The sequence below is a fragment of the Gasterosteus aculeatus genome, chromosome 9 (assembly GCF_964276395.1).
Source record: "Gasterosteus aculeatus chromosome 9, fGasAcu3.hap1.1, whole genome shotgun sequence".
NCBI classification, from domain to species: domain Eukaryota; kingdom Metazoa; phylum Chordata; class Actinopteri; order Perciformes; family Gasterosteidae; genus Gasterosteus; species Gasterosteus aculeatus.
Window position 1 is genome coordinate 5,159,184 of NC_135696.1, and position 27,388 is coordinate 5,186,571.

A 27,388-nucleotide genomic window follows, 5' to 3' on the forward strand; every position below is an offset into this window, starting at 1 on the left:
TGTGTGTGTGCGTGTGTGTGTGTGCGTGTGTGTCACACATCCTCAGACAAGCAGAGCTCAACGAGGTTTAGTCAGATCATTTCCACTTTTGACTACTTTTATTTACACAGCCTGATAGACTTTTTCTTCTGACAACTCGATAAGCTTCCCTGAGTCTACCTCAAATATGCTCATGCGTGTGTTTAAGTGCAAACAAAGTGTTTTTGACCTTAGCAGATATTTGAAAACAAAAGATTTTTGTAATTGTTCATTGTGTAAAAAAGAAAAGGGAAAAAAAAGAACTGCAACGATGCATGTGACTCGCACTCAAGCAAATGAATGAATCATCATTGTTGTCTTACTTCATCTATTAGGAGCAGGGGACATGTATTTCTGAGCCGTTGTCATGTGCAACAAGTAAAGAGAACTGGACCAAAGGTACAATTTACTGATGAGGTGGTCACATGACCAATTAGGTGGTGTGCTTTCTTCCAGGAACATTTTTAAAGATGTTCTACACATATTATAGTGGGGGTTTTTTGTTCGTATGAAGAGAACAAAACTAAAATGTTAACATCCGATAAAGTAGTCCCCAAACAGTACTGTTAAGTCATGTTTAAACAATACCAGAAACTTGAAGTACCATCCATGTTTAAATAGCAGAAGACAATATTAAGAATTTTAATTAAACATTTTATATTCTGTTGGATAAAAGTTATAACATACACAAAGACAAGGAAACGGCTGATATTGTTGTGAACGGCATCTTTATTCAACATATTACACAGAAGTGAACACAAGAATCCAACATTACAAAGTCTACTCACTCATTGACTCCCAAAGGAGGCGCTGGCTCCCACCCGTCACACCTTGTGATGCGACATCCGGCTCACACACACAAACAACAAAACACACATCCCCAGATGTTTTTGCTCAATTGGATTTCACCCGTTTCGGTTTTCAGCTGGTTTAAGCTATCAAACCAAGTCAGAGAACATTTTGAGAGGATGTCCGGTAGTAAACTTAATAACCTTCATCCCGGCTACCTTTCTTGTTGCTGGCCTCCATGTCACAGACTCCGTGCTGTGGGTGTGGGACCATTCCTTTTATTAGCCATTTTAAGTTTTAACTGCCTGCATTAAAAATATATGGTATTGGCTGTGCTGGGCTGCGGGTGAAGTTGTTGGGATCCCTGCATGGTGATGTATGGAAGTTATACCGACGTGCACATATATCTCGTTATGCCGGCAAGACGTCTAGAATGAGTTCAGTAAATTAGACTAAACAAGATTCAAAAAGGGATATTTACTTACTTACTTTAATTTGCTCTAAATGACTGCTTGAGAAAATATACATTTGTAGCATGCAAAAACCAACCAAAGAATTCCAAGGCCGCATTCTGGGCCACTTCTGCAAAATACGCCTTAAAAAAAACGTACCATCCCCAAAGTCAGCGGCACCCCCTCAGGGCCAAGCAGCAGGTTATTGACAACAAGCCGGCAGCATTTTATGGTGTTTTGAACCACGAGACACAGCGAGGCGAAGCGGGATGGAGACCTCATGACTGCTGATGGAGAGGACCGGCGGGGAGGGGCAGCTTCAACCCCCGCCCCTCATGGTCTCTCTCTGTGGGACGCTTTTGTCCGCTAAGAGGTCACACACCACACCTGATTTGAGTCATATGCTCCTCGTTGCGCTTCGAGCAACACAAGACAACAGGGGTGTGTTCTCATGTGTGCGTGGGTGTGTGTTTGCACGCGTTGATTTTAAGCCGAGGGGGAGGGGGACACACGCACATCTGTGGACGGGTACATTTTGTGCTCGTCCTTAGCGCGCGTCCTTTTCGCCTCTCCGTTCTCTGCGCGGCGTGAGCACGAGCGCCTGGGCTGCGTCTCGGTGAGCCGGTGCGCGGCGTCAAAGCGTTGCTCCGGGGGACTCCGGGGCCACACCCAAGACGTGCTCCGCTTAACCCTGGACCACATTGACATTCCATGAGATCAACACGGACGCGAGCTGTGTAGCTACACATGCACACACTTCACAATATGACACAGCTATGAACTGTCCTGTCATCGAAGGCTAAATGATAAAATGGATGTTGAACATTTTCAAGTGCCTCTCTTCCAGATTTGTAGTCAGTCATTCATACAGTCAGTCATACCTGCTAGGCTGTTCATCTCCACGTGGAGCCGTGCAACAAATCGATCCAGCTGGGACCTCCAAACTTTGGACTCAAAACCTGGCACCTACATTAAGCACGATGCAACAGCTGACGGCCCGATGTCGCGTCGAGCTGCTGAGCTTAAGCAGAGGAGAGGAGCGGCTACGGAGGCCTTTAACGCTCCAAATGACATCACTTCAGATTCTGCGCCGCTCCCTGTGGAGCCACAAAAGGCTTTATACTGCTTTTTCCACACATGAAGCACTTCTCCCATAGGCTTGTAAATCGACATTGATGTGTACAATAAATGGAGGTTTTTTAGCTACCCTCAACATCCAGTTTATTTACCATGACTACAATCATCCTGAGGGGCGGCACGGTGGCGTGGTGGTTAGCACCGTTGCCTCACAGCAAGAAGGTCCTGGGTTCGATTCCACCCAGTGGCCTTTCTGTGTGGAGTCTGCATGTTCTCCCCGTGTCTGCGTGGGTTCTCTCCGGGTTCTCCGGCTTCCTCCCACAGTCCAAAGACATGCTCTGGGGATCAGGTTAATTGGTGAATCTAAATTGTCCGTAGTTGTGTGAATGTGAGTGTGAATGGTTGTGCGTCTCTGTGTAGCCCTGCGATTGGCTGGCGACCAATCCAGGGTGTACCCTGTCTATCGCCCGAAGTTGGCTGGGATGGACTCCAGCCCCCCCGCGACCCTGTGTGCAGGATAAGCGGTTAGACAATGGATGGATGGATGGACAATCATCCTGTAGCTTTAGCAACAATCCAACCATACATCAATTGTACCACATTGGCTGCTTGTGTGTGGAAGGGAAGGAAAAGGACGTTGTTGATAAACAGCCTTTTTTCAAACTGAATTAATTAAGTGAAGTGGGATTTTATTTTTACAGTGTTAACTTAGGACTCATTGGGGACAGACGATTTGGAAGAAAAGAAAAGGATCAGACTCATTGGCAGTCAACCTGAAGCTTGTGGTATTGATTCCCCTCTCAACGCTTCCTCTCCTCATCTCTAGACGGGATGCAGGCCATCCTGTGTGAACCGCGATGTGCATCCGCACAATCCCTCTTACACAAATGGTTGCATTTGCACAGTCGCATGCTGTCACGCACACACGCAACCCTCCTGCTAAGCCCTCCTCACAAAACCCGCTCGTTCTCACTCTGCATGTTTACCCAGACGGACCGATCCAGCTGATCCAGCAGCTGCCGGACTTTGACCTTAAACTAACCCTGACGGAAAGAACGCCACTACAAGGACACGCTCACTTCAGTGCACGTGTGGAGGCCCGTTCCGTATCTGAAAAGACGACGTGTGCCCCCGGTGGACTTCCTCCGCCTCGTGCGGGCGTTTTTGGGGGATTAGCACACTGCGTGTCGGCAGGATTGTGACTCACTCTGCCGGAACCCAGAGGTAGTCGAGAGAAGAGAAAACAGGACAAAGTCATCGTGTCTTGTTGTTGGCGTCGGCCGCGATCGCTGCCAACAGGTCCTGAGCATTTGTGTCGGTGGATTTGAATCCATCTGAAGGACTTAAAGAAGTCATTGCCAGAGACTTAGGGTTGCCAAATAAATTGGCCCAATGTATGAAAGTTTGGCAGTGTGTTTTAACTATCCGTTGACTGTTGAGCTATTTGCTAACCAACAGGGACCAGTGACTGTGCAGCGGTTAGCTGCTCCAAGATAAAACTCACGTCAGAATTCAAGCCGAGAGACAAATTCCCAAAAGGTTTGAGCGTTTCTTAAAAACACAGCTCATTAGTTCCCTTTCCATGGAGTTACCTGAGTTTTAAAGGCCAGTGTGAGAACTACAACATTTTTAACTGTAATGAACTGAATAGGCTTATTGTAACGACCCATAACTCATGTGGCTGCCAGTGGATCTGCGTATGAATCATCTGTTTCCTTAAACCGCCTCAGATTTCTTAATCCCTCATGGGAGAAGAGCAATAGTTAAACTACTTTACCTTTAATACATCTACCTTTGTATTCTCAACAGAAATTCAAATTTTTGTATTACTACATTTCTAGATGCAACATTAATGTATCCCCTTAATCTTAAAACACTAAGCAAATATATTGTTTCCATCCACTGGTCAGTTAAGGGCAGATAGGGCAGAGATTTTGCCCTATTTTGCCTAATTTACATCAAGGTGTTTGTTTTACTAATCTTCTATTTGGGTCTGTAGATTTATATTAAATTCAGAAATATTGCCCCCAGATGATGTTATAACAGATACAGGCTGGTGGCCAGTCAACCACAGAGCCGACAGAGACGCACAACATTCACTCTCACATTAACACACCGATTAGCAAAGAGATCAAGATTTTACAAAAAAATATATACAATTCTATCGCAGTTGACAGTATTTTTTGATTTATCTCAAACGCCTTGAGTAAAAACACAATGACCTGAGTTGCTTAGATGCTTCGATTTCTGTTATGGAAATGCATGAAAATGAGCTCATACTCTAAAGGAATGCCTCACTTGGATATTTAAACAGGAAACTTAATGTAAACGTAAATGTTCTTAATGTTATTACTGCCTCAGTTATAACCTTCCCCTCTGTCTTAAAGTGGGATGAAATAAGGGAGGCGGAGGAGGAGCAGGTGTGAAAGGCGGTGCTGAGTGAGCGAGGTCTTGGACTCTGACCCACTGTTTTTAAATATGGCCCCCGATAACCCGATCCGACCACGGCGCTGCGTGGCCCTCCTTCCTTTCCACACGCCTCCTCTCTCAGCACTCTCCACAGACACCCGACGCATCGCAGCACGTGCGCTCCGTGCGACATTAACACGGCGGCGGGCTCGGGGTCAGATAGTCACGAGGAGGTCTTATATCAGCATGGACCGGCCCTCGGATAAGCTGCCAGAGGCATCGACTTCTTAGGACACAACGAGCTCCTCTCTCTCCTTCTAAAAGAATTCACATCTTTTTAGTGCACATCGCTCTGTTTCTTCTACAGAGTATTTTCCGCTTTCTCGCCTGGCAGGTTTTCATAGATGTGGTTCAGTCTGGACCCTGCGACGGCCCTGCGGACACCTACTGCTTCTCTCACCATCATTACTAACATTAATCACATTGCTATTACTGTCATCATAAACCAACATCACAGACGTTGCTTCTTTCCTTTGGATAGTGGTTCTATCTGATGTGTTTATGTCTGATGGTGGTGGTCTTTGCAGTGGTCCTGCATCATTTCTGTCAAATTAATTGAACGTATTGTAGATCTTTTACGTTGTTCGTACACATCAAATGCAGTCTGTTCATCCCAGGAGAAGGATCCTCCTCTGCCGTTCTCCCTACGGTTTCTTTCTGACCGTTAAAGGGTTTTTCCTGTGCCTGTGAGGGTTTTCGGGGCACGTGATGTCGCATGTGTACGGACTATAAAGCCCTCCGAGGCAAATTTGTAATTTGGGTTTTATGAAATGAATTAAATGGAAAATTAATTATATGGCTTTTACAAAAAAAAAAACACATTGCTCCTTTTCAGCGTGTGTGCATGTGCTCATCAAACATGGATTACGCCTCAAGCTCAAAAGTCAACGTAATTATGTTACACAGCGCTTCACAACAGGCTTTTCGCTCTTCTCGTCTTATGAATAACACTGTTTCTTCATGCAGACAGGCAGAAATGTTTTGATTCAAAGAAGAAGGCAGCATATCTTTCATGCACGAGTTAGGGAACACTGGGTGCAGGCTGAAGTCTTTGGCAGACGTTGGCATTCGCCTTTTTGCTTGTTCGTTGGCAACCACGGTGCTTGTTTGGTTATTTTACGGCCAAGCTTGAGCTTCAGCTACGCCAATTCTTCTAGAAGAAGAAATCCAGATTAGGACTGTTTGGCAGGGTCAAGGGAGTTTTTTTTGTTTAACAGCCAGCATTAATAAATCATAATGGAATCCTATCAAAGAGACGGCTTATTACAATCTGTAGTTGTAAAGCGGCAGTTATTATTTTTGAACTGCTCAAAGGGAGGGTGTGCATCTTTTTAGCAGCCTACACAGTCGGTGTGTGTTTCTGGAATATTTAACCTCTGCTTGGATAAACGCGCACGCACACACACACGCAGGCCTGTGTGTTGACATCGCTGGGAGTTAGGTGACGGATGTTGAGAATGCTTGGTCCTAAATTAAGCCCGCCGCTTCATGAAAAACATCCTGCCGGCCTGCTCGGACGGTGCGTGCGTCGACCTTTGATAGGAGCGCGCAGGTAAACTATAGTGCGAACAAATGCATGCACACGCACACACACTTACACCTGTCTTGTCACCCATTTTATTTTCTACTAAATGAACATATATACCACGCTTGCTTAAATATCATCTCGCACCGTGATTCTGTTTTGTGTTGTTGTGCACACACAGTGAACTGTGTGGAGTCTGTGCTGTGAATGATTCCATACAACTGGCTATTCATGCAAAGACACACTTGTGCGTGCACACGAGTAACGGAGCCCCAACAAGAAAACGCGCACAAGTTCACAGAACTGTGCGAATCGCATGCAAACACGTTGCACACAACAAGTTAAAGAGTTAAAACGTCTTCAACTGTGCAGTTAGACCAGCCTCCGACTTTAGAAAAAGGCCAGGAGGAGGAGGAAGGGAGGGGGGGGGCTTTAGCTCCGCACCACTCTGCTCCAGCTCCGCTTCTACTGGTGACCCCATGGCAGTAAATCTGACAGTACGAGACCAGCCCTTGTATGTTTTATTTCCTTCTCCCTTTTTACTTCTCCCTGCGCTGCACGCAGGACTCACAACACGCCATTGTCAGTGGTTTAGTTTTTTGGCAAGTCACAGTTGGGTGTTTAGATGGTGTGACAGTTAGGAATCTGGACGTCTGGTCACAGGTGTTTTTGATAGTAGTTTTAAGAAGGCAGATCAACAATAATAAAGCCATTTTTACTCATTAAACGTGTCTTTGGCCAGTAAGGGAAACAAAAAGGGAACTCTGGACTGTGACCACTCGATTATCTTGATGCCGGCAACACAACGCATCCCTCTGTGCACGAGCACGACAAAGAACAAGGCAGTTAACGTGGTGCTTACCAGCTGAAGAGGCTCACATTTGCCTCCCAGAGTTTTTCATAAAGCCCCAACTTGTCAGGGATGTTGCGTGGGGAAAAAGGCAGGACTCAAACGCAGAGTTTGCGGGAAACAGGACGAAAGACAATGAAGCGACAAGTGACAAAAGACACACATGGCTTAAATACACTAGGGAGGTGCAGGTGATTGGACACAGTTGGAAACAATCATGACATGACAGGCTATCACAGAGGAGGACAGGACAAGGCAGGAAGTGACATGACCCAGGGAGAGCAGAGGCAAGAAACTACAAAATAAAACCAGACATTAACCCAAACCGTGACACAACTTGCTTTGACTACCGAGAGCGGATCAAGTTGATGTTACAACGAGTCCCGAAGCGACCCGAAAGACATCCGTATCTGTAGCAGCGTTGCGGCGCCATGCCAAAGTCTCCCCAAACTAGTCGTTGTCATGTGACAGTCAGCATGAAATACGCTTGGCTCCTATATTTGCAGCCAATGTGGTAATGGGATGTTTGCCTGGTTGCAACTTGAGCTCGGCCTGAGGGGGAAAACTGCTTTAAAAGTGGCTAATATGGCCAAAAACTGCTGAGTTGCCTTTCGGAGCACAGTGCTCCACCTGTCTGAATGAAGTACATCAGTGTAATGTCTCCGTTGGGTATGCTATTAATGGATTGAGCATTATTATTCTATTGAGCCATAGATCATTATCCAACAATCCGTAATTGATTTGCTACTGTGATCTTAGATCATTTCTACAACTTTGATGAACTGTACACTGGAAATGTGTCCGCTGCTCTGTGTAAATAACCCTATTTGCCAAACAAAGAACACGCCAAAAACTACAGCCCAAGTCTCACTGTATTCTCATCGCTGACTGCCGACTTGGACGCTGACTGGGCTGCTGGCAACACCTCTGGCAATTGAAAACAAAATCCAATCCCTACCAGTTTTTCAAATGGCTTATCGTCCTCAGCGCTCGCTTTATTAGGTCCCACCGAGATCTCACTGGGATTATTCGCGATCTTTGCAGCCAAACATAGCCAAGCCAAGGCTATTGTCCTCAGGGACAGCTATGCATTGTTTCAAGTTATTTTGCAATAAATTGAGTTAATGTGCAAAAAATTGCAGGAAAAGGTGTATAAGAGCGCAGGAATCCTCTGGGATTTACCTTTTTGAAATTACGTTTTTGTCTGATTTCAGTTTGATTTTATTTGAGCTGCAGCTTGTTGGTTTTTTTTTTATAAATTAGATTATTTTACTCAGCGAGACTGCAGACTCACAACACAAAGTTCCTTCCTGGAGGGGGAGGGGTGCTTATTCAAGCCTTCAACATTTGTGAATAATGAAATGATTCTGGCTTTGTCTGCAAACACTTTATATTAGAGCAGGTTAATGCGGACGGGTGCATTGGGTACGATGGAGGGAAGGAGTTTATCCTCCAAACCCTTTGACCTCCATCCTCCCGTACAGCCTTGGGAAAGTGGGACTGTTTATTCTATGTTCCTGTATAACAAGTTGATTTATAAAACGACTGTAGCTGTTGCTAAAGCACTGCTGGCGAGTGGACTCTCAGCTTGTTGCTTTAATTTTAGCATCCGACCCTCTTTTATCTGGTGTTGCCTTGAGACATTTTTATACTAAAGCTTGAGGCCGTTTGACAATGACAAGTTTCCAATGTCACCAAATGCGAGCAAACGGGGAGAACGAGACGTCAGACAGTGATGCAGGTGGTCTGAATCTGAACAGGCGAGAGATAGTGACACTCTGTTATAGTTGCACTTAAAGGCCTCAATTTGCTTCAAACTGTGTTGATTGCAGAGTTTAAGATGTGCTGGTGACTCTAAGCTAAGCTAACAGGCTGCTGACGGTAGTGTCACATGTCACATATTGACATGCCCCCCCGGCGTTAGACGATCTACAGATGTACGCAGTTTGCAGACGGTGAAAATGATCTTTTGACAGCATTGTCACACCAGCAACATTACTCGCTGTGTAGCACATTCCACCGACATGAAAACAAGCTCATATTTTTTATCTCAACACAAAATCTTACTTCAGCTTTTCAGTGTGGATTGTTCTTTTTTATAAACGAGTAAATGATAAAATGAATACACATTATATTTAGAAGGAAATTGAATTAAACATTCCAGTAACAAAAGACTAACTGTGTAGAAAGAAGCAGCAGCGCCGTCTGTTCGGACCCCACATGTGTGGTGTGTGTGTATATAATAAAATAATTCTAGGAACATGGTGACATTTGACAGAAAACATCGATCGACACACTGTTTCTGCATGAAGTCACACAATAGGCCGGCATATTTACGTTCCAACATCCAGACTGCCCCAAAGAAACCAGCCTGTATGCTGAGCAGATGAGTCAAGACACAAGTAGCCAAGTATAACAAGAAAACAAGGTGTAAGTCATTAAAGTGTAAGAGAATATTTGGGATGCAGATGTAAAAGGTATTTTCCAAAAAACGGTTTGGTTTTGGAGACATTCCGCCCGAGGAATGTGAGTCGAGTTCCAGGAAAAGGCCCATTACTGGGCTTCGGGTCGACGCAAGCCTGTCTGTCTCATTGCGGCTCCCATCACTCTGATGCAAACATAAAAAAAACGCTCTTCTTTCAACACTTACCCGGACGCCCTCCACACACACACACACACACACAGGGGCAACTTATTCATGGCATCACATCAGCTGCAAAGGTTACAGTTAGAAAAGCAATGCAGATATTTCACAGAACCAGCAGCACATGCGCTCTGCAGAACAACAGCACATGCATGCACCACTTTGTAAAAAAACACAACCACACGTCGGCACAATCACCGATTCTTCTGGAAACCAACCAGGCTGAATCCCGTTATTCTGTGGCCGCTGACTTTACCAACACAACCCCCCCCCCCCCGCCCCTTCAAAAAGCCAAGCAGCTTGAATAACTTCCATTGACAGCGTTCGATCGAAGCGGAAAACCTCTTTTCTGTAATGGAAGGTCTTGGGGAAGTTTGGTTTTCCCTTTTTGAAAAAGAATCCTCCGAGCCACGCTGGGCACAGAGGCCCTGTGGACGGGGAGGACGTTGGCTCGAGCCACTCGATGGGACTTCAAGAGAGCCACAGCGCGGAGACGAAAAGATCAGAGCAACCATGGGGCTGTGACGTGCCTAAAAACTGAAAACGCTTACTTTGCCCCCTTGTCTGCTGCAAATGTCACAAAGACATCTGGCCAATTGGCTACTAACCTCGGACGCTTATTTTATTTTAAAGAAACGGCACCCTAAAAAGGGCTCGCCATTAGCCCTGTAAGCGCGCAATAAGAGTCGTAAAGGAGGTATGCAGGAAAGTAAATTGGCAACCATTGACACTCACCGCCGCAGGTTTGTTTGGTGAGTTTTTGCCAGTTGAACCGCCTCTTTGGCAACATTTTCCTCACCCCTTGTACACACACACACACACCCACGTGAGCACACAGATCTCACTTGCTGACTCCGCACATCGGCGTGGCTGCAGCATTGCACCGACATCTGCCAATCGCCCTGCAGAGCTCATTTTTTACTCCACACCGGGGCACAGGGGGCGCTGAGCCCCGTTCAGCCGCCCAACAAGTTTTGCAATGCAAAGCGAGAGTGGCGATGAGGTCTGCCAGCATGCACCATCAACCAAAAAAAGAGCCAGGAAACAACCGACCGGCTCCCGTTTGTGGCTGGCAGGTGATGAGAGGAGGAATGACTTTTTAAAAATATCTAGGCCTCAACTCAAATGAGCACAGTGGATCATTTCTCAACCGTTACTCCTCAGGCTATTGCAGAAACTCACACAGTACAAACCTAATCAGAAAAAACTCAAAGGGGCAGGGTGGCGTGTCATATACCTGCCAGCAGGTTGTTCCACATGAAGAGCAAACAGCAACTTATGTGGCGTTTATTTAAAACCTTTCAGTCGATCCGCTGCCTAAACCTGCTCATTAATCATCATCTCCTTCAGGGGCATCGTGGTGCGTCTCTAGTTGAATTAAGTGATTCATAATTATCACTAGAATAAATCCAACAAACTGCTACAACCAGACAAAAAGGCAGTGGACAATCAACAACAGCGTCACGTGCATTCGTCTGAAGGCCTTGCTAATCATCACAGATGTACGACGGCTCATTACCCCCCTGTGCTCGAGTCGTACCAAAGCAAGCACAAAGCTAAAAGCAGGTCAGGAAGATTAATTCTCATTTTCAAAGCGAGCGGCCGGAGGAATCGACACAGGGAACGTCTGCTCCACTTTTTCTCGCCCCTTTGCTTTTGTCTGCAGTGGGTTTGAGTGGTTCTTCTCAGCCCACACCCTAACGGCCAGCGCACTGATCTGGGACTGTGCCACCACCGGTAAGGAGGGGGGGGGGGTGGGCCCTTACACCTGTTGAGTCACGCCGCTGCGCCGTTCTCATCGCCAGCTTCGGCTTTTTGCTGCGACTGCAGATATTACAAAACCTCAGCGACAGGTGTAGTGGAAACATGGTAAATGGACTGTACTTGTATAGCGCTTCTGACCACTCAAAGTGCTTTAACACTACATGACATCATTCACCCATTCATACACTGATGACAGGAGAACCACACACAGTGACACCTGCCCATCAGTAACTAACATTCACACATTGTAGTCGCAGCTACAGGAGCAATGTTGGGTTAAGTGTCTTGCCCAAGGACACAACGACATGCGGTTTAGCAGAGCCTGGGATCGAACTGACAACCCTCTGATTGGAGGACAATCGTGCTCCCCACTCACCCACAGCCGCCACGACATCTAAATTAAACATCTAAATTAGACCAGCGGAAATGTGCTTAAAAGCTTGATTCAGCAACAGTCACAAACTGCAACTGCTGGACTTAAAGTGTGTCCTCCTGCTCTAAGGGTAACTGTAGATAAATGACCATAAAGCCACTTTCAGTCATTTGTAAAAGCTCATTTTGACATTTGTTTCCTAATTCGGGGAAGGAGCAGAGAGGCCTGTTTCGACCTGTAAACTAATTTAAAAGCCAAATGTCAGCAGACAGGGTGCAGAAACACTTTCAAATTGCCTCAATATTTACTAAAAAAAAAAAACTCGGACCTCCGCCAGCTTTCTGGAAACTCTAACCCACTTGGCCTGTGATTTGCCTCTTGCACCCAGAATGACCCTCGATTATCAGCGAGGCTTTCATAGCCCATTGCTGAAATTTAAATGGCATTGTCGGACAGCAATGCATATTTCTCCACATGCACTTGGCAGTCAGGCGCAGGCTGCGGAAAGCCAGGTGGCGGAGACATGAAAAGGGTGCAGGGAGTCCTGTGGGCTCAGTGAAAAGAAACACAGAATTACATTTTTACACTCTTCTGTTGTCACTTCCTCGTGGCGCCCTGAGGTCCCCCGACCGGAAGAGAACTCCATCTTCACTCAGTTTCTCGCTTAGTGAAAGGCCGACTGGTGTCGGTGCCCCAGGTGGGGTCGGGGGGAGGGGGGGAGGAGGGGGAGCACACTGTCGGTCCTGTGATAGCCGTATGAGATTCCACATGCCCTGATGAGTAATTCCTCCCTCCCTCCATCACCATGTGCTTCGTGGCCCTGAGTCATCGTCCACACTTTCCCTCGCCGCCCTTGTCTTGTCTGCCTCTTTTCTTCGACGTGAGGAGGATTCCTCCCTCCTCCCTTCCGCTGGGAAACTCAACAGAAAAAGCTCTCACCCGATGACTCGCTCTCCTCCTCACCTCGCCTCACCCGGGCCCTGATCGCAGTCCCTGTGCAGCCTGTGTCCCTCTCTCTTTGTATATGTGTCTCTGCCCGGGTTGACATTTGTTCCATAACTCGTATATGTGCACATTGTTTACCCGTCTTTATGAGCTTTCTCTCTACCGGCCTGCTGTGTATCTTAAGACTATAAGTCTGCCTTCGCTGCTTGTCGGCTCTCTTATTCCTCAATCTATCATTACCTCTCTCTGTCTGTCCCCTGGCACCTGATTACAAAGTCAAATTCCCGAAGGACAAGTGGCGTCGACTCCCCCGTCTGCATGCTAAACCAGGAAGACTTTGGGGGGGGGGGGGGGGGGGGGAAACCCGGTGACGGCGCGGTTGGTTCTGACCAAGAGCCACGTTGGTGTGGTTAGTAACTTTGCTGAGGTTGAGTTGTTTCGCGGCTTCGTGCCGATCGGCATCAGCAAACCTGAAACTCAGGGCGAAGGTCGCCGCCGGCGCCGCCACCGTCCCTCCGTCCCCGCGTTCTGCAACTGAACAAGCACTTCTACGGTGAATCAGGTTAGACTCTGAATGTAACACACACAGAATACATCAACATGCGCCCCGCCCCCCCCAGGCGGTGCAGTGTGAGAGGTTGTTGAGGTGCGTTCCCTCCACGCCGCTCGCAGATACTTCGAGGTGTCGCCCCAGGAGATTTGCTGACCATTGCAAGAGCAATAAGGATTTTTAGGGGCATTATGACTGGGTTAATGAAACACAGCTGCCCCTAAAAGTCCCTCACTTTTCTTGCTGCCTTTTCTCCCTCCCTCCCTCCCTGGCTCATCTCTCACTCTCTCATTCCAAACTTTTGAGATCAAACTACAACATTTGCAATGATTTGGTGCACAACTTTTGTATCTGTCCACTCAGTCGCGCCTGAAGAAACGCAACGGCCGCAACGTCGGCGGGGCGGGTTATATATTTCCCATAAAAGCCAGCATGCTTTCCCAGTATCTGTGAATTGTATATTTATAACGGACAAGTTTTATTGGGATTTGCAGTAGTGTTTTAAAGGGGGGTAGGGGGGGTTGAATGAGCTCAGAGCCGAGTTTCCGAGAAGAAAGGTCTCCGTGTGTTCATTACAAGTTCAGCTTCCACGGAAAGGGTAAACACACTTGAGGCTCTAACCTTCGCAGACTTTTTCTATATGATGCTCACAATAACATGCGGCCGATTTGAGACAGCCGAGCGAACCCAGTGACCGGAGAGCGCAAAACAACCTGCAGGAAAAAAAAAATTCTATTTAAAGTATGAACTCAAACCCCTGCAACGAGACGAGAGGACGCGACGACGCAGCCGTGGTGGATAATCAAAAAGAAGTAAGCAACCTCTGCGCTGCAAGTGGCGAGATGAGCGCGATCGGGCCTCTTTTAAACAATACGAAATGCCACTGAGACAGGCTTTGGCAGGCGGCAGCAGCCAACGCTGTTTAACATCACAGCTTTAATCAGTGCGCTCGGTGACTCTGCCGGAGTTCACCCGTAGCTGCTTGTTCAAAGCGGGCTCCAGGCCTCCCTTACTAGGCCCTGGGCTCTGGTGCCCGTACTCTCCTGCGGCATATACGGAAAGCTTTTGGCTGCGTTTCCGCGAGGTGCCGTCGCTCTCTATCGAGCCACTTTGGAGGGAAAACGGTGACGATACAGTTGAGCTGATCCGAGGCGCAACGCACATCTCTATATAAGTCTGTGTGGTTCATTTTTTCTATTGTGTCTAATGATCGGATGACTTGAATTAGAATCTGACTTCTTACAGAGGTAGCAAGTAGCAGCAGGAGGAAACTAATGAAGTGCCACTGATCCGTCAACAGCCCGCAAATAACACATGATCAAGCGTTAAATCAATAAAATTGACGTGAATGAGTAATGTGAGCACTTCCCCACACAGCCCGATGCCAGGGGAGCCCGACTTACTTCACACAACTGTTTTTAATGATCTCTGAGGTCTCTTGTTTTTAAAAATAACTAAAAACCCCAAGCATCAGTGAATGTCTTACCTATGTGTCACTTGCAGCACGGAGATGGCACCACGGCCCTGCGCTCTATTAATTACATAAAGCATCTCATGTCAGGATGCTAAACTCATTAGAGAGGCATCTATGGTATGTTAGGGTCAGGACGGATATAGAAACGCGCCTCCAGAACAACTTCTTCCCCACTTGACACTCTTCAACATAAGAGTTTGGCACTTTGGGATTTTTATTCATTTCAGTGTGTTTATACTGAACAAATAGAACACACTTTGGACTAAACAAGCTGTCTAAATTCAAGGAGGGACGGAGTCGTTTATTTGTAACACAACGGAAGTTGGATTAATTTATGGTCTCTGATGAGGAATTCGTTCAATCACGTAGTTTTTCACTTTGAATTTAGCTTTTCTTTTTATGACTGGGCTCAAAGAATGCGATTCGATTTAAAAAGAAATACTAATCAAACACTGTACAGCAGAATGAGGCCATGTTTGTTCATCACTGTAAGCACCAGACAGAAATACCCAAGAAGCAAGCTTCTCCTTCACAAGGCGCTAAAGTTCATGTTTGACGAATCAAAAAGATTTTAGCCGATTATTAAGACGTTCACTGGTTGACCTACTAGGTTATTAACATGTTCAAATCATTTTGTGTAATATTCATACAATATTACACGTCTGAACATCGGGATTTGTCGTATATATTAGTGACTCTGATGACTTTATTTTAGCCTACTTTACTCTGTGCTTTTCTCCATAGTATCGCTGTTATACAACCCCCCAAAAACATCAGATCTGAACTTATCAAGCTTGGTGGTGAGACTGCATCTCCTGTGCTTCTGTAAAGAAAAGCTATTTTTACTCTCTGAAAGACTTCCCATCTGTTCCCTATTCCTTTTCCTAACATGCAGCAGTGGTGTAGACTATTGACATTAATTTGGTGGTCACATGAGCCAGAAACTGGGACTTTGTAGGCCAGTTGAACAAATGTAGGACTCACCTTGCCCGCAAAGACCCAGCCTCTAACACACACAACATCATCATCATCATCATCATCATCAGTCCTATCGCCGGGACTCGAACCCCCACCAGTGGATTCCCATTGTGTCTTTTCCACCACGTGGTTTTACTTCCAGACGAAGTGATGAAGGAATAAAAAAAAGGGGAGTTTGAAACCCAGTGATCTGCCAGATACGTACCCGATGACCCTCTGCTGGGGAGTAGGTGATCCAAGCCATGTGTACCTGCGTATACCGCGCAGGTGTAAGCCTCCCGAGGGGAGGGAAAGACGGGGGGGAGGGGAGCTCCGCGTGAAAAACCGGCGTCGACTCTCTGCTTCGGCATGTCTGGCCGCTCGGAACAAGGAGACCGAGAGTGAAGTTTGAACTTCAGCGTCCATCCACCGACAGCTCCGGCTCCACCAACGCCCCAGTAATATGTGATCGCTCCGCGTGGCACGCGTCCCAGATGGAGCAAGAGTATCCTTTTGGGGGTGGGGGAGAAGGAGGAGGTTGGAGGGACGGAGGGGGGGTGTTGGAAGAAGTCGGACAGTCCCCCCCCCCCCCCCCCCCCCCCCCGAGGTGGGGGACAAACAAGCAGACGCAACAGTGTAGAGCCTTGTGCCAGCCCCCCTCCTCCTCCTCTTCGTTAAAAAAAGAAAAATGCTTTTGCATCTCCCACCGAGAGATCCTCGTGCGCACCCACCAATCCACCCAATCCAAATATCCATCCTGGAAGGTGACGCGGAGAGAGAGAGAGAGGGGTGGGGAGAGGAGCCCGCTGTTGCCCCACTGGCCACGCTGTCGCCCCGGTACCACGAGCAGGATATTCCCAAACAGCTGGAGGCAGCAGATATATGCTGCTGCGCCCCCGCGCTGGGGCCCTCCCCAAAATGGACCGGTGCGAAGTGGTCACCTGGTTATTTTCAGCGCGTCACTGGCTCGTCTCCAATTAGAGTTTCTCGTCGGAGGAGCGCAGCGGTGTGCCCCCCCCCCCCCTCCAATCCTCCCGTCAGAGGACTTTTAGAGTAAAAGTAAATAAGAATAAACGGCCAAACAGCGCTGCGCTGAGTAATGAGCACGTGTTTTGCCCGCAAAGCGAACACATTCCAGCCGTGTGTCGGCTCGCCATTGTCCATTTGCGCTGCGCTGCGCACCGCCCCCCAGCCCCCTCCCAGGGCACGCGTCTCCAGCAGCGTCTCCTACTGCGGCGCTCTCCGGAGGTGTTCCCCTGTTTTGGATCATACCGTTCGGCGGCTACACGCATCCCAGGTTCATCACACCTCTCCCGTTACCTCCCTGAAACCGGCGACACGTTGGCGCGCGGCGACCTCTGGTGGCGGCGGCGCGCCATGACGCTCCATGACGCGCACGTGTCACACAACACTACCTTTGTTTTATTCGTTTATTCCGATCAGACCAGGGAGCTAAAGTTGATGACAGCCCGTGACAGGCTGGATGCTTTGAAGTAGATTCAATCGGCAGCTTCGTTCGCATGTCGTATGGTTTCTATATTATGTTGTGGTTTCTTATCGGTGGCGTTCTATTCTAATTTGACATTTCGCTTTAATTATTATGACGATCAAATATTTTCATTTAACTATTTTAATCAAATCTTCTTTGATTGTGATACATTTCTATTGTGTTGTGTTGGCCAGACTCCACTTTCATTGCTCGAGGTGTCGCTCTCGGGAGTCAGCTGCTCCATGAGACAAGAAGCCCACAATAACTCCGGAAAATGGCCCATTTTCTTTTCAAAATAAAATAAATCCTGTGCCGCTTTCTGCTTAAGGGGCCATTGTTTGTGTAAATATGGGCACTACGTTGTGTCTTTGGGTGTTACGTTCCTTCTTCCTTGTGCGTTTTTATTAGCTTATCAATCACAATTAACATCATATAGTCATAGACTTTAGCGGAAAACTGTTTTATGTTAAAGGGTTGAACCGGAAATCATGTGTATGTTCAAAGGCTAACTTGAAGAGAAATAGCAACGTCCGACTTTGTAACTGTCAGGATTAGGCCCGGCTTCTTATAAAGAACATTTTCCATCACGCCAGCAACAGCAGGACGGATGTTGATCTTTGTCATCTTCATCATCTCATTAACATCTGACACCCCGGGGTGAGTCTCGAGTCCGTCAATCAACGTCATCGCAGTTTGATGTGTGCGTACAACAGGAGCCCAGAATGCTTCCTCCTTTCCAACGCAGGTTCCCTTTGCACTGCACATTCTCAGTTTATTGATGAGACCAAATCAAGTCAGAGCACGAGAGGCCAGTCCAAGTTTATTGATACCGGCATGTCGTCAGAGGAGGAGGGGGGGGTAAAGACCTTCTGTGTTGATCTGCATCTCATCAAGTCAGGCATACACATTTGTTTTACTTGAAGTAATAATAACGTAGCGGTGTTCATGGGAAACCCTGTTAGGGCTTTCACGTTTCAAGTATTTTTTTCAATTAAACCGAATAAATGCATTTCAGTTGAGTAAGGAGAACCCTCATATGCTTTTATTCTCGTATGGTACTGAAATACTGCACTGGAGTAAATTGACCTCATGGTTGAGCTTAATCAAATGACAACACAAACCCCAGAAGCGTTGTTGCAACAGGATTTCTGCCTCACAGTTATTTTCCTTCACTCTTCCCACACGCCAGTGTTGCAGTGATTGTACAATCCTCTCAGGATGCTCTCTCCTCACAGCACCGTGCCCCCCCGTCTCTCTCTCCCTCCGTGCAGTGCAGTGGGGCCAATAAGCGGCGGATGCGGCTGGCGCCCGGCTGCGGGCGGCCCTCTCAATGGTCTCTCCCACTATGAAAGCGTTGGTGGATGCCGCCTGGTTGGTGTGGAGCGTCGGGGCCTCCGTCTATGACTACATCCACACCAACGCCATGGAGGAGCGCATTAACACCCTGGAGGATGTCATCACAGTCCACCAGTGTGCCATCGGGCTTCTGTCCGCCGGCATTTTGGTGCTCTTCACCTACATCCTCCTCAAGAAGCTCTGAGGAGGGTGTGAAGCAAACACTGACCACACAGATGCTACATCTTCCTAATACATCTAAATCTTTCTCAGGTTTGATACAAAGAAATAGTTGGCATAGAAAAATGATTTTAGAAGCAGTAAACTGGTCAATGTGTGTTATTTTAATAGATACTAGTTAAGTAAAACGCCTTATACTTAAAGCTTTTAGTATGCGTCATGGTACTTCACCTATTTGCTAAAGGGATCATTATTTTTTGTAACAAATCTCTAAATGTTTTCATCCGATCCGTCCATGTGAACGGTACATGTCAGGAACGCCTTGATCCAAAGTCTTCAATCTGCCACAAAGGTCCACGTGGACTCAAGGTTGAACCGACTAGTTTGGTGAGTAAGAGTCCAGCTTACCGTGACCTGAAATGAATTCCATGTTTTAAGTATGCTAATTGTCAGTTCCACCCAAATGATATCTGACATATGGCTGTAAACTGTTGTCTTATGAAAGAAATCACATCTTAAAATGCCTTGATAGAACTGTATGGGTGCATTATTTGTATTAGAGTCCATTATCTATTTATATAAACCTTTTACCTCGTAGTTGATAGATTCCACTGTTGGCACACAAAACAAATTGAGGTTTTTGGTGTTAACTATTGAAATGTCTAACCAGTGCTGCTTGATATTTATGGATATGTTCTTTTTAAGGCTGTATTTCTTACCATGAAAGTGAATCTTAATCATTTTAACTTAACTAACCTGCAAAGAGAAAAGTTGTGTTTTATTGACTACTAATGTTGTGTATCCCGAGTTTTCTGTGTGCATTTACTTCCATCGTCTCAGATGGACCAAAACAGAGAAACACCAAGAATAAAACGGTTTTAATATATTGTCATGGCAACATAACGAGTGTCCTCTCAAAGAGTCAAATTAAGGTTGAATTCATCTGAAACTGCACATTCTTACAATACAACATGTGACCAGCATCAGTCTGGTATGAAATGCAGCACCAATGGCTGTAAATGAAACGGGAAAGTTTGAATTACAATTGTATGATGTAGAATACGGCTGCAAGTATCAGAAGCTTAATCAATAACAACTTATTTTTAAATGGACAGCAAACTTCAGAAATTGAGTTGCTTTCAACTGGAAAATTGAAGTATTACAAAGGGTTCGAGCAGCGACCGTTTCCAGGACCGGGGGGGGGCAACACCTGCTCCTCCGCCCGATGAACTTCTCCACAGATTGTGAACGTACTGCGGCGCCTCATAAGTGTCCGGTCTGAAACAGCGTGTACTTATAAGTGAAGCTCTCCACGCTCGCCCCCTCCAGGAACTTCATGGCTCTCCAGTGGATCTTGCCGCAGTTCTCTGGCTGTCCGAGGGGACCCAGCTCCTCCTGGATGTACTGCAGCCACAGATCTTTGGCAAAATAACAGAAAACATTTGAATATTCAAAAACTAGAAGAAAAAAACAGCACTGTTTGTTTGATGGAAACTTTGTATGTCACTGGTACTTGATTAACCAGATATTGTGATTAAATATTTTCAACTAATGCAGCTTTAAGGCCTCACCATCATCCGAGGTACCGAACTCCTGCAGGGCTCTCTCATAGTAGTCCCTCAGACTGTTCATCTTGGGAGTCTCCTGGAATATACAGAAAGTGTTATCACACTGGTCTCTGCTTACTGCTAACCCAAGTCCACCATCTGCCGCCGCAATTCCTTTTTTAAGTCTTCTGAAACATTCAGAGTCAATATTATGTGTTCTCCACCTAAATCCTGACCGAGGAGCAGTTGTGCCGAACGTACTTGTTCCTTCTCGATCTCAATCATCCTGGTGAAGAAGGCCTTGGACAACGGACGGTTTTCTTTCAAGCTGGATAAGAAAAAAAATATCATTACAGCTTTGTCACAAGAAACTTCTGAGTCTATTTCGCATTCCAGGCAGTGTTTTTCCTCCAAATCCCATTGCATTCCTGTTGCCACTATTTATCATTGAAATAAACAACACCAAGAGCGAAGGGATTTTTTTAATTTTTTTTACCTCGTAAAGGTCGTCCTTGCTTTCTTGTAGCCTCCAGTGGAGTACGACCAATCGAGGTAGCTCTCTTTAATCTCCATGGAAACTGCCGCTACTGTAGACAGCAGGCCTCTCTGGGGAAAAAGCAGGAGAACAAACTCTTCAGAGGCGTAAAGGGCTTTACATATCTGTGGAGAGCGCTAACCGCTCTTACGGATTTCAGTTCCTTAATGCAGGAGTTCTGCAAACCTTTAACCAATTACAACGGATTCCCGCCAGTCGTCATTCAAGAAACACACACACAAGTCTAAAGGCCGTGACAAACGCCTGGTTTGTTGCAGTGACGGTGTGGTAATAGTAGACTACCTTGAAGACATCGTCCGTCTCCTCGGGACTCTGGTTGGCCACGCTCCACTGGACCTGCAGCTGCCACAGCGGTAGACTCTCCTGTCAAAATTGAATAAATGTTACTTTTAACGCTTTGATGCCTTTCATTTAAGCTTGTAAACTTTAACAACTGTGAAAAATTGAAATTTAATTTTAAAAGAAACCTAGAACTGCGCAGGGATCATACCAGGCTTCTGGGTTTGTATCCTTGCGTTTAATCTCAAACCACAGTGCTCAGGTCAAAGTCAGTGGAAATCAACATCCAGCTGGATCAAGAAAGCCTATTCACTCATTTCCTTCATATATCCACGTCTCCTTCTGCGCTGCCTACTTACCGAAACACTGAAGGGTTTATTACATTTCCCAACAGTCCAGGAGAGTTTATCTTGAGACTAAAGACCTGCCTAATGAGCAGCGCAGCGTAATCCTGCTCACACAACTACTTCTCAGGGCCACTTGTGAAGCCCCCCTCTCCCCCTCCAACCAGATATCCTGCTCACTACTGCAAAAGCTCTGAGTCAAAGTGTATTCAAGGTGTAAGGGGGTAACCCAAAGAATAGGAAAGAAATGTGTGGCATACTGTGTTTCTTATTAAACAGTCGCACTCTGATGGGGTTCCTGTAGTAGCTTCGCTGGCAGCGGCGCCCTGATGTCTGCTTCCTTTAGCACGGCTCATTAACGCCGCTGTGTTTGAAGTATATACACATTACTCACATTCTGCTCGTCCCGGGTCTTTGTTTGTAAAGTAACTCATGACATGCACGTTTCCATATGTAGACGACCATGGTTAAAACTCTGGGACAATGGATAATTCCTGAGCTAGTTTTTACAGCCACCGGACTTCATTTACCGGTCAGATAATATGTGATTCACGTTGAATTAAGATAACAGGTGGCCTCTAATGACAAATAATTACACAAGCTATTTAGCGTCGGGCTTCATCTCGTACGGTTGCTTTAAGTGCGTGAAGCTTTCCTCACATGAGGAAAGGGGTGGGGGGAGGCCATTTGGGGGACTTTATTATAATGAAATAGAGACTAATTGGGTCACTAATATGGGCCACTCATACAGCAGTGCTGCTGGCTTTTCTGTGTGTGTATGCAAGGGTGCACGTCCTTTTCAAAGTGTCTCCATCCTCCGGGGAAAACCATTATACTTGTTCAGTGGGAGCACAGCAGACGAGGCGTATGAGCTCCGCGTGCGCGGCAGAAAACTGCAAAGCTCTGCGATTGAGGACAAACTATGAAGTCAACCTGCGTGTGATTGGTCGGTGTACCTTGGGATTGACGAGTGCGAGAGCCTCCTGGAATAGCCGGCCCATGTCTCCACTCCCCAACTGCATCAGCGTCTGCAGACTCAGGCTCCACACTGACACCGACTGGCTGTGGCGCTGCGTGGCTGCCATGGCAACGCTGGCCGCTCTCTCAGCATCTCCCGTGGAGAGCAGCATCTGCAACTTTATTTGACAACCAAAGAGAAAGTCACAGATGGAAATTCCTCCCATTTCCCTTTTTTTAATTACTATCCTTCAACTTTGATTCTGCAGCTAAATTAATCCGTAGCTAAGCAGATAGTAAACAGTGGACGTCAACAGGAAATGTGTGTCATGCATGAAAGAAAAAAGGGCCAACTAGTTTTAAAACCAAGACGGCTTGTGTTTTTGCACATAGGCCTCCTACAATCACCTTTAAACAAAGCCATTATCTTACCCAGTTCTTGTAATAACCTTCTTTCAGCAGTGAGGAGTCGTGGGCACGCTGCAGCACTCCCAGAAGCCTCTGCTGCCTCTGTAACACACACACACACACACACACACGTAAACAATCCCCCTCTAACAACTCTGACGCCTGTGACGTTATCTTTTTTCTGTACTTACCTTTTCCCTCAGCTCGTCGACATTGGTCTTTCTCTTCAGCCTTTCCAAGCAGAAGGTCACATAGGACGACCACATGGGCTCTAGGTTGCAGGGCACAGCAACAGCTGCTTAAATACGTGCATCAAGCCAAACAGCGAACACAACGTTGTAAAAAAATACTGTTAATCTAAAGCACATGAATTGGAAAGGAATGTGTCTCTGCATCGTAATTAAAACGCCACTGTATTTTTTACTGCTTTCAATACTTTGGATGACTGTTGTACTGAAACTTCACACAGGTAGTGATTTAGGAAAATAGCCCAAATAAGCACGTGTGTGTTTGAGCCCCTACCGGTGTTGAGGCTCTTGACCCCCTCCTCGTAGACCTGGCAGCACCGCTCCTCTCGGCGGTTGATATCCGCGGCTCGGCCCCTGGCGGTCAGCAGCTCCTCCCCGGCCACCGAGGCCTCCAGCTCCCTCTTAGCCATGAAATCCCACGTCAGGCTGTCGGCTGTGTAGTTAGTCTGTAAGCTGCGACACGACACTTGTGTTTAGCAGTGAAGTTGTGTTGGAGTTAAAAAATGAAATGGAGGAGCACGCTGGGGCCTCACTCTTGCAGGATGAAGTCCTGGAGTTCTTTGGTGAAGTCGAAGATAGCGGCTACGTTCAGAAGTGAGATGACGAACTCTGCTTCTGTTGGACCAAAAAAAAGAAAGGAAAGACCATTAGGTACAAAGGTAGTCGGACATTTGGCAGAGTTGGTCTCACGTCAGTTTCATGAATACGACAGAGAAGTTAGCTTAGCATAGCATAAAAGTGCAAAACGGCTGTCCAAAAGTTACCCAAAACACTTTAGTATAATCTTGAAAAAGACAGTGTGAAGACAACAGTTTGTGGTTTGACGGGAAACCTGTGACATATTTTCCAAATAAGACTCAAACCATTTCACTTCAATTCTTATCTTCTCCAATGTATCATTATTCTTACTCAATGTACAAATAACTCATACAGATTGATTAAGTTTATGATGAATGAGGAAACTCAATATCGGTTTTCATTAGCAGAACTGGAGATCAACTTAAAAAAAGAAATACAACCGCCTACCTTTGATTTTCCCCGTAGATTCTCGGTACACAACCTCAGCCAGTTTGCCAGTGAGGATCTCTGCAGAAAACTCATATTCACCCTGTAGGCAATGAAGAGAGGAGTATTCAAGCACTGCATCCAGCCCTTATGTGCACGTACGAATGGACTTTGGAATAGTTTGTTGAATTTGCGCCACTCACCAGGTCCATCTCGGCTTTCTCCAGCTCTTCCTTCTGCTTCCTCAGTTTCTCGCAATGCAGCAGCTCCATACGAAAGTACTGACATGGAGGTTGTGGGTGACAATTGGAAATAAATATTTGAAAAACACATGAATCACCGCTCTTCCAACGACACCTCCCGCCCCTGCACAGGTGACACATGGCTGCTTTTACCTCCAGGTAGACTTTCTTGTCTTCGGGATGGAAGCGCAGAGCCCTCAGAAATAAGTGTCTGGCACTTTCAGAGGAGTTTCTATCCTCCAGCTCACTCTTGGCTGCCAGGATCCACAGGGCTGAGAGAAGAGGGCGAGTGTGCACAACGTCACGGCTCATAACGGTTCATATTCACTTTGTTAGAATGGACTGAAAAGCAGAATCCTGTGTACCTGGTTTGTCGGGGTGTATAGCGAGCAGGGATGAGAACACCTTGCTGATTTGGCCTTTGGTGGACTAATGAGAGACGCCCGGACGGACATTGTTAGAACAAGCGGTGCTTAAAGTTGTACTTAAAAATAAAATGGTAAGATAGTTACATACCCATTTCTTACAGAAAGCAACGTGAGAGAGCCAAAGCTGCACGTCGTCCTGTTGAAAGACGGCATGTCAGTCAGGCAGCCAGAACTAACTAAACTATCTATGTCTCATTCTGTTAAAAAGGCAACGTGGAGTCAAAGAAAACGATTTGGATGAGAGCCTCAAAAAGTCCTTATCAGTTGGATTGAGAGCAAATCATCCCAAATACATTGACAATTTCCCATAAAATAAAATGGTTTGTACGGTACCTTCCACTTGTTTGTCGCTCTTCTGAAGACGCTGTTTATTCTATGGATGATGGGGAACTCGATCTCCTCTCTTTTGAACTGGTAGTGTATGTGCTGCAAAGCAAAGCGAGGCCGGGTCAACTAGTGCCACATCATCTCAGAGAAAGCTGATCGGCACGGATGTTAAACAAAAGGTTCGTGACAAAAAACACGAGCACAATGTGTCATGCCAATATTCCTTTGAATGGCAGACAACAAGCAAACCACCTACCGCTCTTCTCTTCTTGATCAACTCCAAAATGTTGATTTCATACTGTGAAATAAAATTAAATGTGTCAGTGTGCATTTATTAATTAAAAACGTAACAAAGACAATACATGGGTCACATGATGAAGGAGCCCTACCTGAATGTATGCGATGAAGTCATCCTTGTTTACGATCAACCTGTGAAGCTTGTACTCCAGAGCCGTTGCTCTCTTGATTATGGATCTGAAATAAAATATGATGAAATATTTAAATCTCACGAATCAGAACCGTTGTACATTTTTATGTGAAACCGTACCTACAACTTGAATTTGCTGTAGTGTGTATTTGTCATTGGATCCACTCTGTAGTGGAGAGGTCAATGACACAGTAATAACCAACGTTACATGACAGAACAGATGTGTTTGTCCCTCCGTATTCCTGCCAGATGTTGCCTTAAATGACATGTAACGCCTTACTTGACTTCTTTCTTGGTGAACAGTCCCACTCTCTCCAGCTGCTCCAGCTCGGGGATCCGCTCCTCGATCCGGTGCTGAACGATCTCCGCCATCTTGACGACGAAGCCGTTACGGGTTCACGTCCGACTGTTTCTTCGCGGATATTAGGTGGATCAACGCCGCTTTAAACTGTAACTACGATGCGACTGCAAGCATGGAATCGCTCTCTCACGTGTGTGTGTGTGTGAAAGTTTTGATTGGCCGCGTTTCCGGTTCCGTCTGTAAATGGCTCCGTCGGGAAACACGATCGAACGTCTTCTTTTACTTCTTTTTCCTCTTTTTCTTCTTCTTTTGCTTTTAATGGCGGTGGGCGCGTTATTGCCACCCACTAATGTGAAGTTTGTTTTTTTATACGCAAAATAAATATCTTATACAAAACCAAACAATGACAATAAAATGAATCGTCAGGTTATATTCATTACTCTTGTTGATTTAGCACTGAAACGTTTCTTTAATACATTAATAGTATTTCCCTCACTGAATCGTACCTCCGATAGAACAATAAAACATTGTCCACAGTTAATTCTTCTTCACAGAATTTACACTTTCCATTATTATGTTTTCTTATTCCATAAAGGGGAACTATTAAGACTAGTGTTGCCATTCCTTGGTCTTGTCATAATCTCCCCTTTTCTGCTTCGATAGATATCTTACTTGTCTAATTATTCTGCCATAGTTGATTTGTCCCTAAATCACTACTATAGGTTTTGACCTACTGATGTTTAAATTAACAATATTTCTCTCACTCATCAACGCGCTTTAGGCTGCTTTAAACGTCTTCTCATTGCTATTGACTCATGGGCCGGGACCCAAACAAAATGAAGCACCATCCGCATTTGCTGGATTCTGGGTGGAGATTGTAGTATCTCATACAGTAAATCCTCTTTGCTTCCTGAGTGGCACAATTTCGAACCTTGCACTTCGTCTGAAGCAATCTATTTGACCTGACGTCCACGATCCACAGTAAGGCAGTGCCCATCATCTCACATGAAAACACAGATAAATCATCACTGAGTATTGTAATGGTAAAAATATGTTATAACATTGTCTTGTGCTAAACCTGTGTCTCAAGTGTCTGTGTTTGACCCTGATGTGCAAAAGCAGAAAAGATTTAAGGTTTCCATATGCAGCTGTGTCTGAAAAAGGGAGTTAACTTGCTCTCACAGGCGCTCGTACAAAGGAGCAGTGTGTGTTACCCTCATCTTAACCGTGGTTCTTATCTCGACTTGGTTTGCAAATTCTCGTACCTGCCACTGAGAATGGCCTTCCTATATGTATAAAACTCAGCGCTTTTACTGCTCGGAGACGCCATCTCCACAGAGCACTGTGATACGTGCTGGTGTATTTGGCCTCCTGCTTGCAAGTAATAAATGGACTTTTTGCAACTTTGATCATTCATCAAGACTCTGT

General features: G+C 46.0%; 1 protein-coding gene and 2 long non-coding RNA genes across 4 annotated transcripts; 1 reads left to right on the forward strand and 2 right to left on the reverse strand.

The window, feature by feature from the left end:
- Positions 1 to 727: 727 nt before the first annotated feature.
- LOC144383234 (uncharacterized) lies at positions 728 to 16,475 on the reverse strand. Its single transcript, XR_013450608.1, has 2 exons — positions 16,114 to 16,475; positions 728 to 13,440 (listed from the first exon to the last, which is right to left on the reverse strand). It is a non-coding gene; the product is annotated as an uncharacterized LOC144383234 (long non-coding RNA).
- A 1,372-nt stretch (positions 16,476 to 17,847) lies between these two features.
- LOC120825552 (uncharacterized) lies at positions 17,848 to 21,391 on the forward strand. Its single transcript, XR_005713130.2, has 2 exons — positions 17,848 to 18,033; positions 18,648 to 21,391. It is a non-coding gene; the product is annotated as an uncharacterized LOC120825552 (long non-coding RNA).
- Positions 19,756 to 26,283, reverse strand: utp6 (UTP6 small subunit processome component). 2 transcript variants are annotated; one of them, XM_040187205.2, is made up of 19 exons: positions 25,940 to 26,283; positions 25,622 to 25,706; positions 25,489 to 25,530; positions 25,239 to 25,331; positions 24,994 to 25,041; positions 24,843 to 24,906; positions 24,631 to 24,749; positions 24,439 to 24,516; positions 24,257 to 24,338; positions 23,764 to 23,845; positions 23,505 to 23,683; positions 23,174 to 23,253; positions 23,007 to 23,084; positions 22,574 to 22,753; positions 21,277 to 21,357; positions 20,935 to 21,044; positions 20,700 to 20,766; positions 20,463 to 20,535; positions 19,756 to 20,309 (listed from the first exon to the last, which is right to left on the reverse strand). In XM_040187205.2, exons 1-19 carry the CDS (start codon positions 26,029 to 26,031, stop codon positions 20,155 to 20,157), a joined length of 1,788 nt encoding a protein of 595 aa, XP_040043139.1. In that variant the 5' UTR covers positions 26,032 to 26,283; the 3' UTR covers positions 19,756 to 20,154. The 2 variants fall into 2 exon arrangements, with proteins under 2 accessions (XP_040043139.1, XP_077936374.1); XM_078080248.1 differs by having other exon boundaries at positions 23,174 to 23,277; positions 25,940 to 26,246.
- Between the last annotated feature and the right edge of the window lie 1,105 nt (positions 26,284 to 27,388).

Coding starts and splice junctions, on each gene's coding strand:
- utp6 (XM_078080248.1), bottom strand. CDS start 26,031: ATGGCGGAGATCGTTCAGCACCGGATCGAGGAGCGGATCCCCGAGCTG. Junction 25,042..25,238: donor GAGCGACAAACAAGTGGAAG/GTACCGTACAAA, acceptor GTCTTTCAACAG/GACGACGTGCAGCTTTGGCT. Junction 24,750..24,842: donor TATACACCCCGACAAACCAG/GTACACAGGATT, acceptor CTCTTCTCTCAG/CCCTGTGGATCCTGGCAGCC.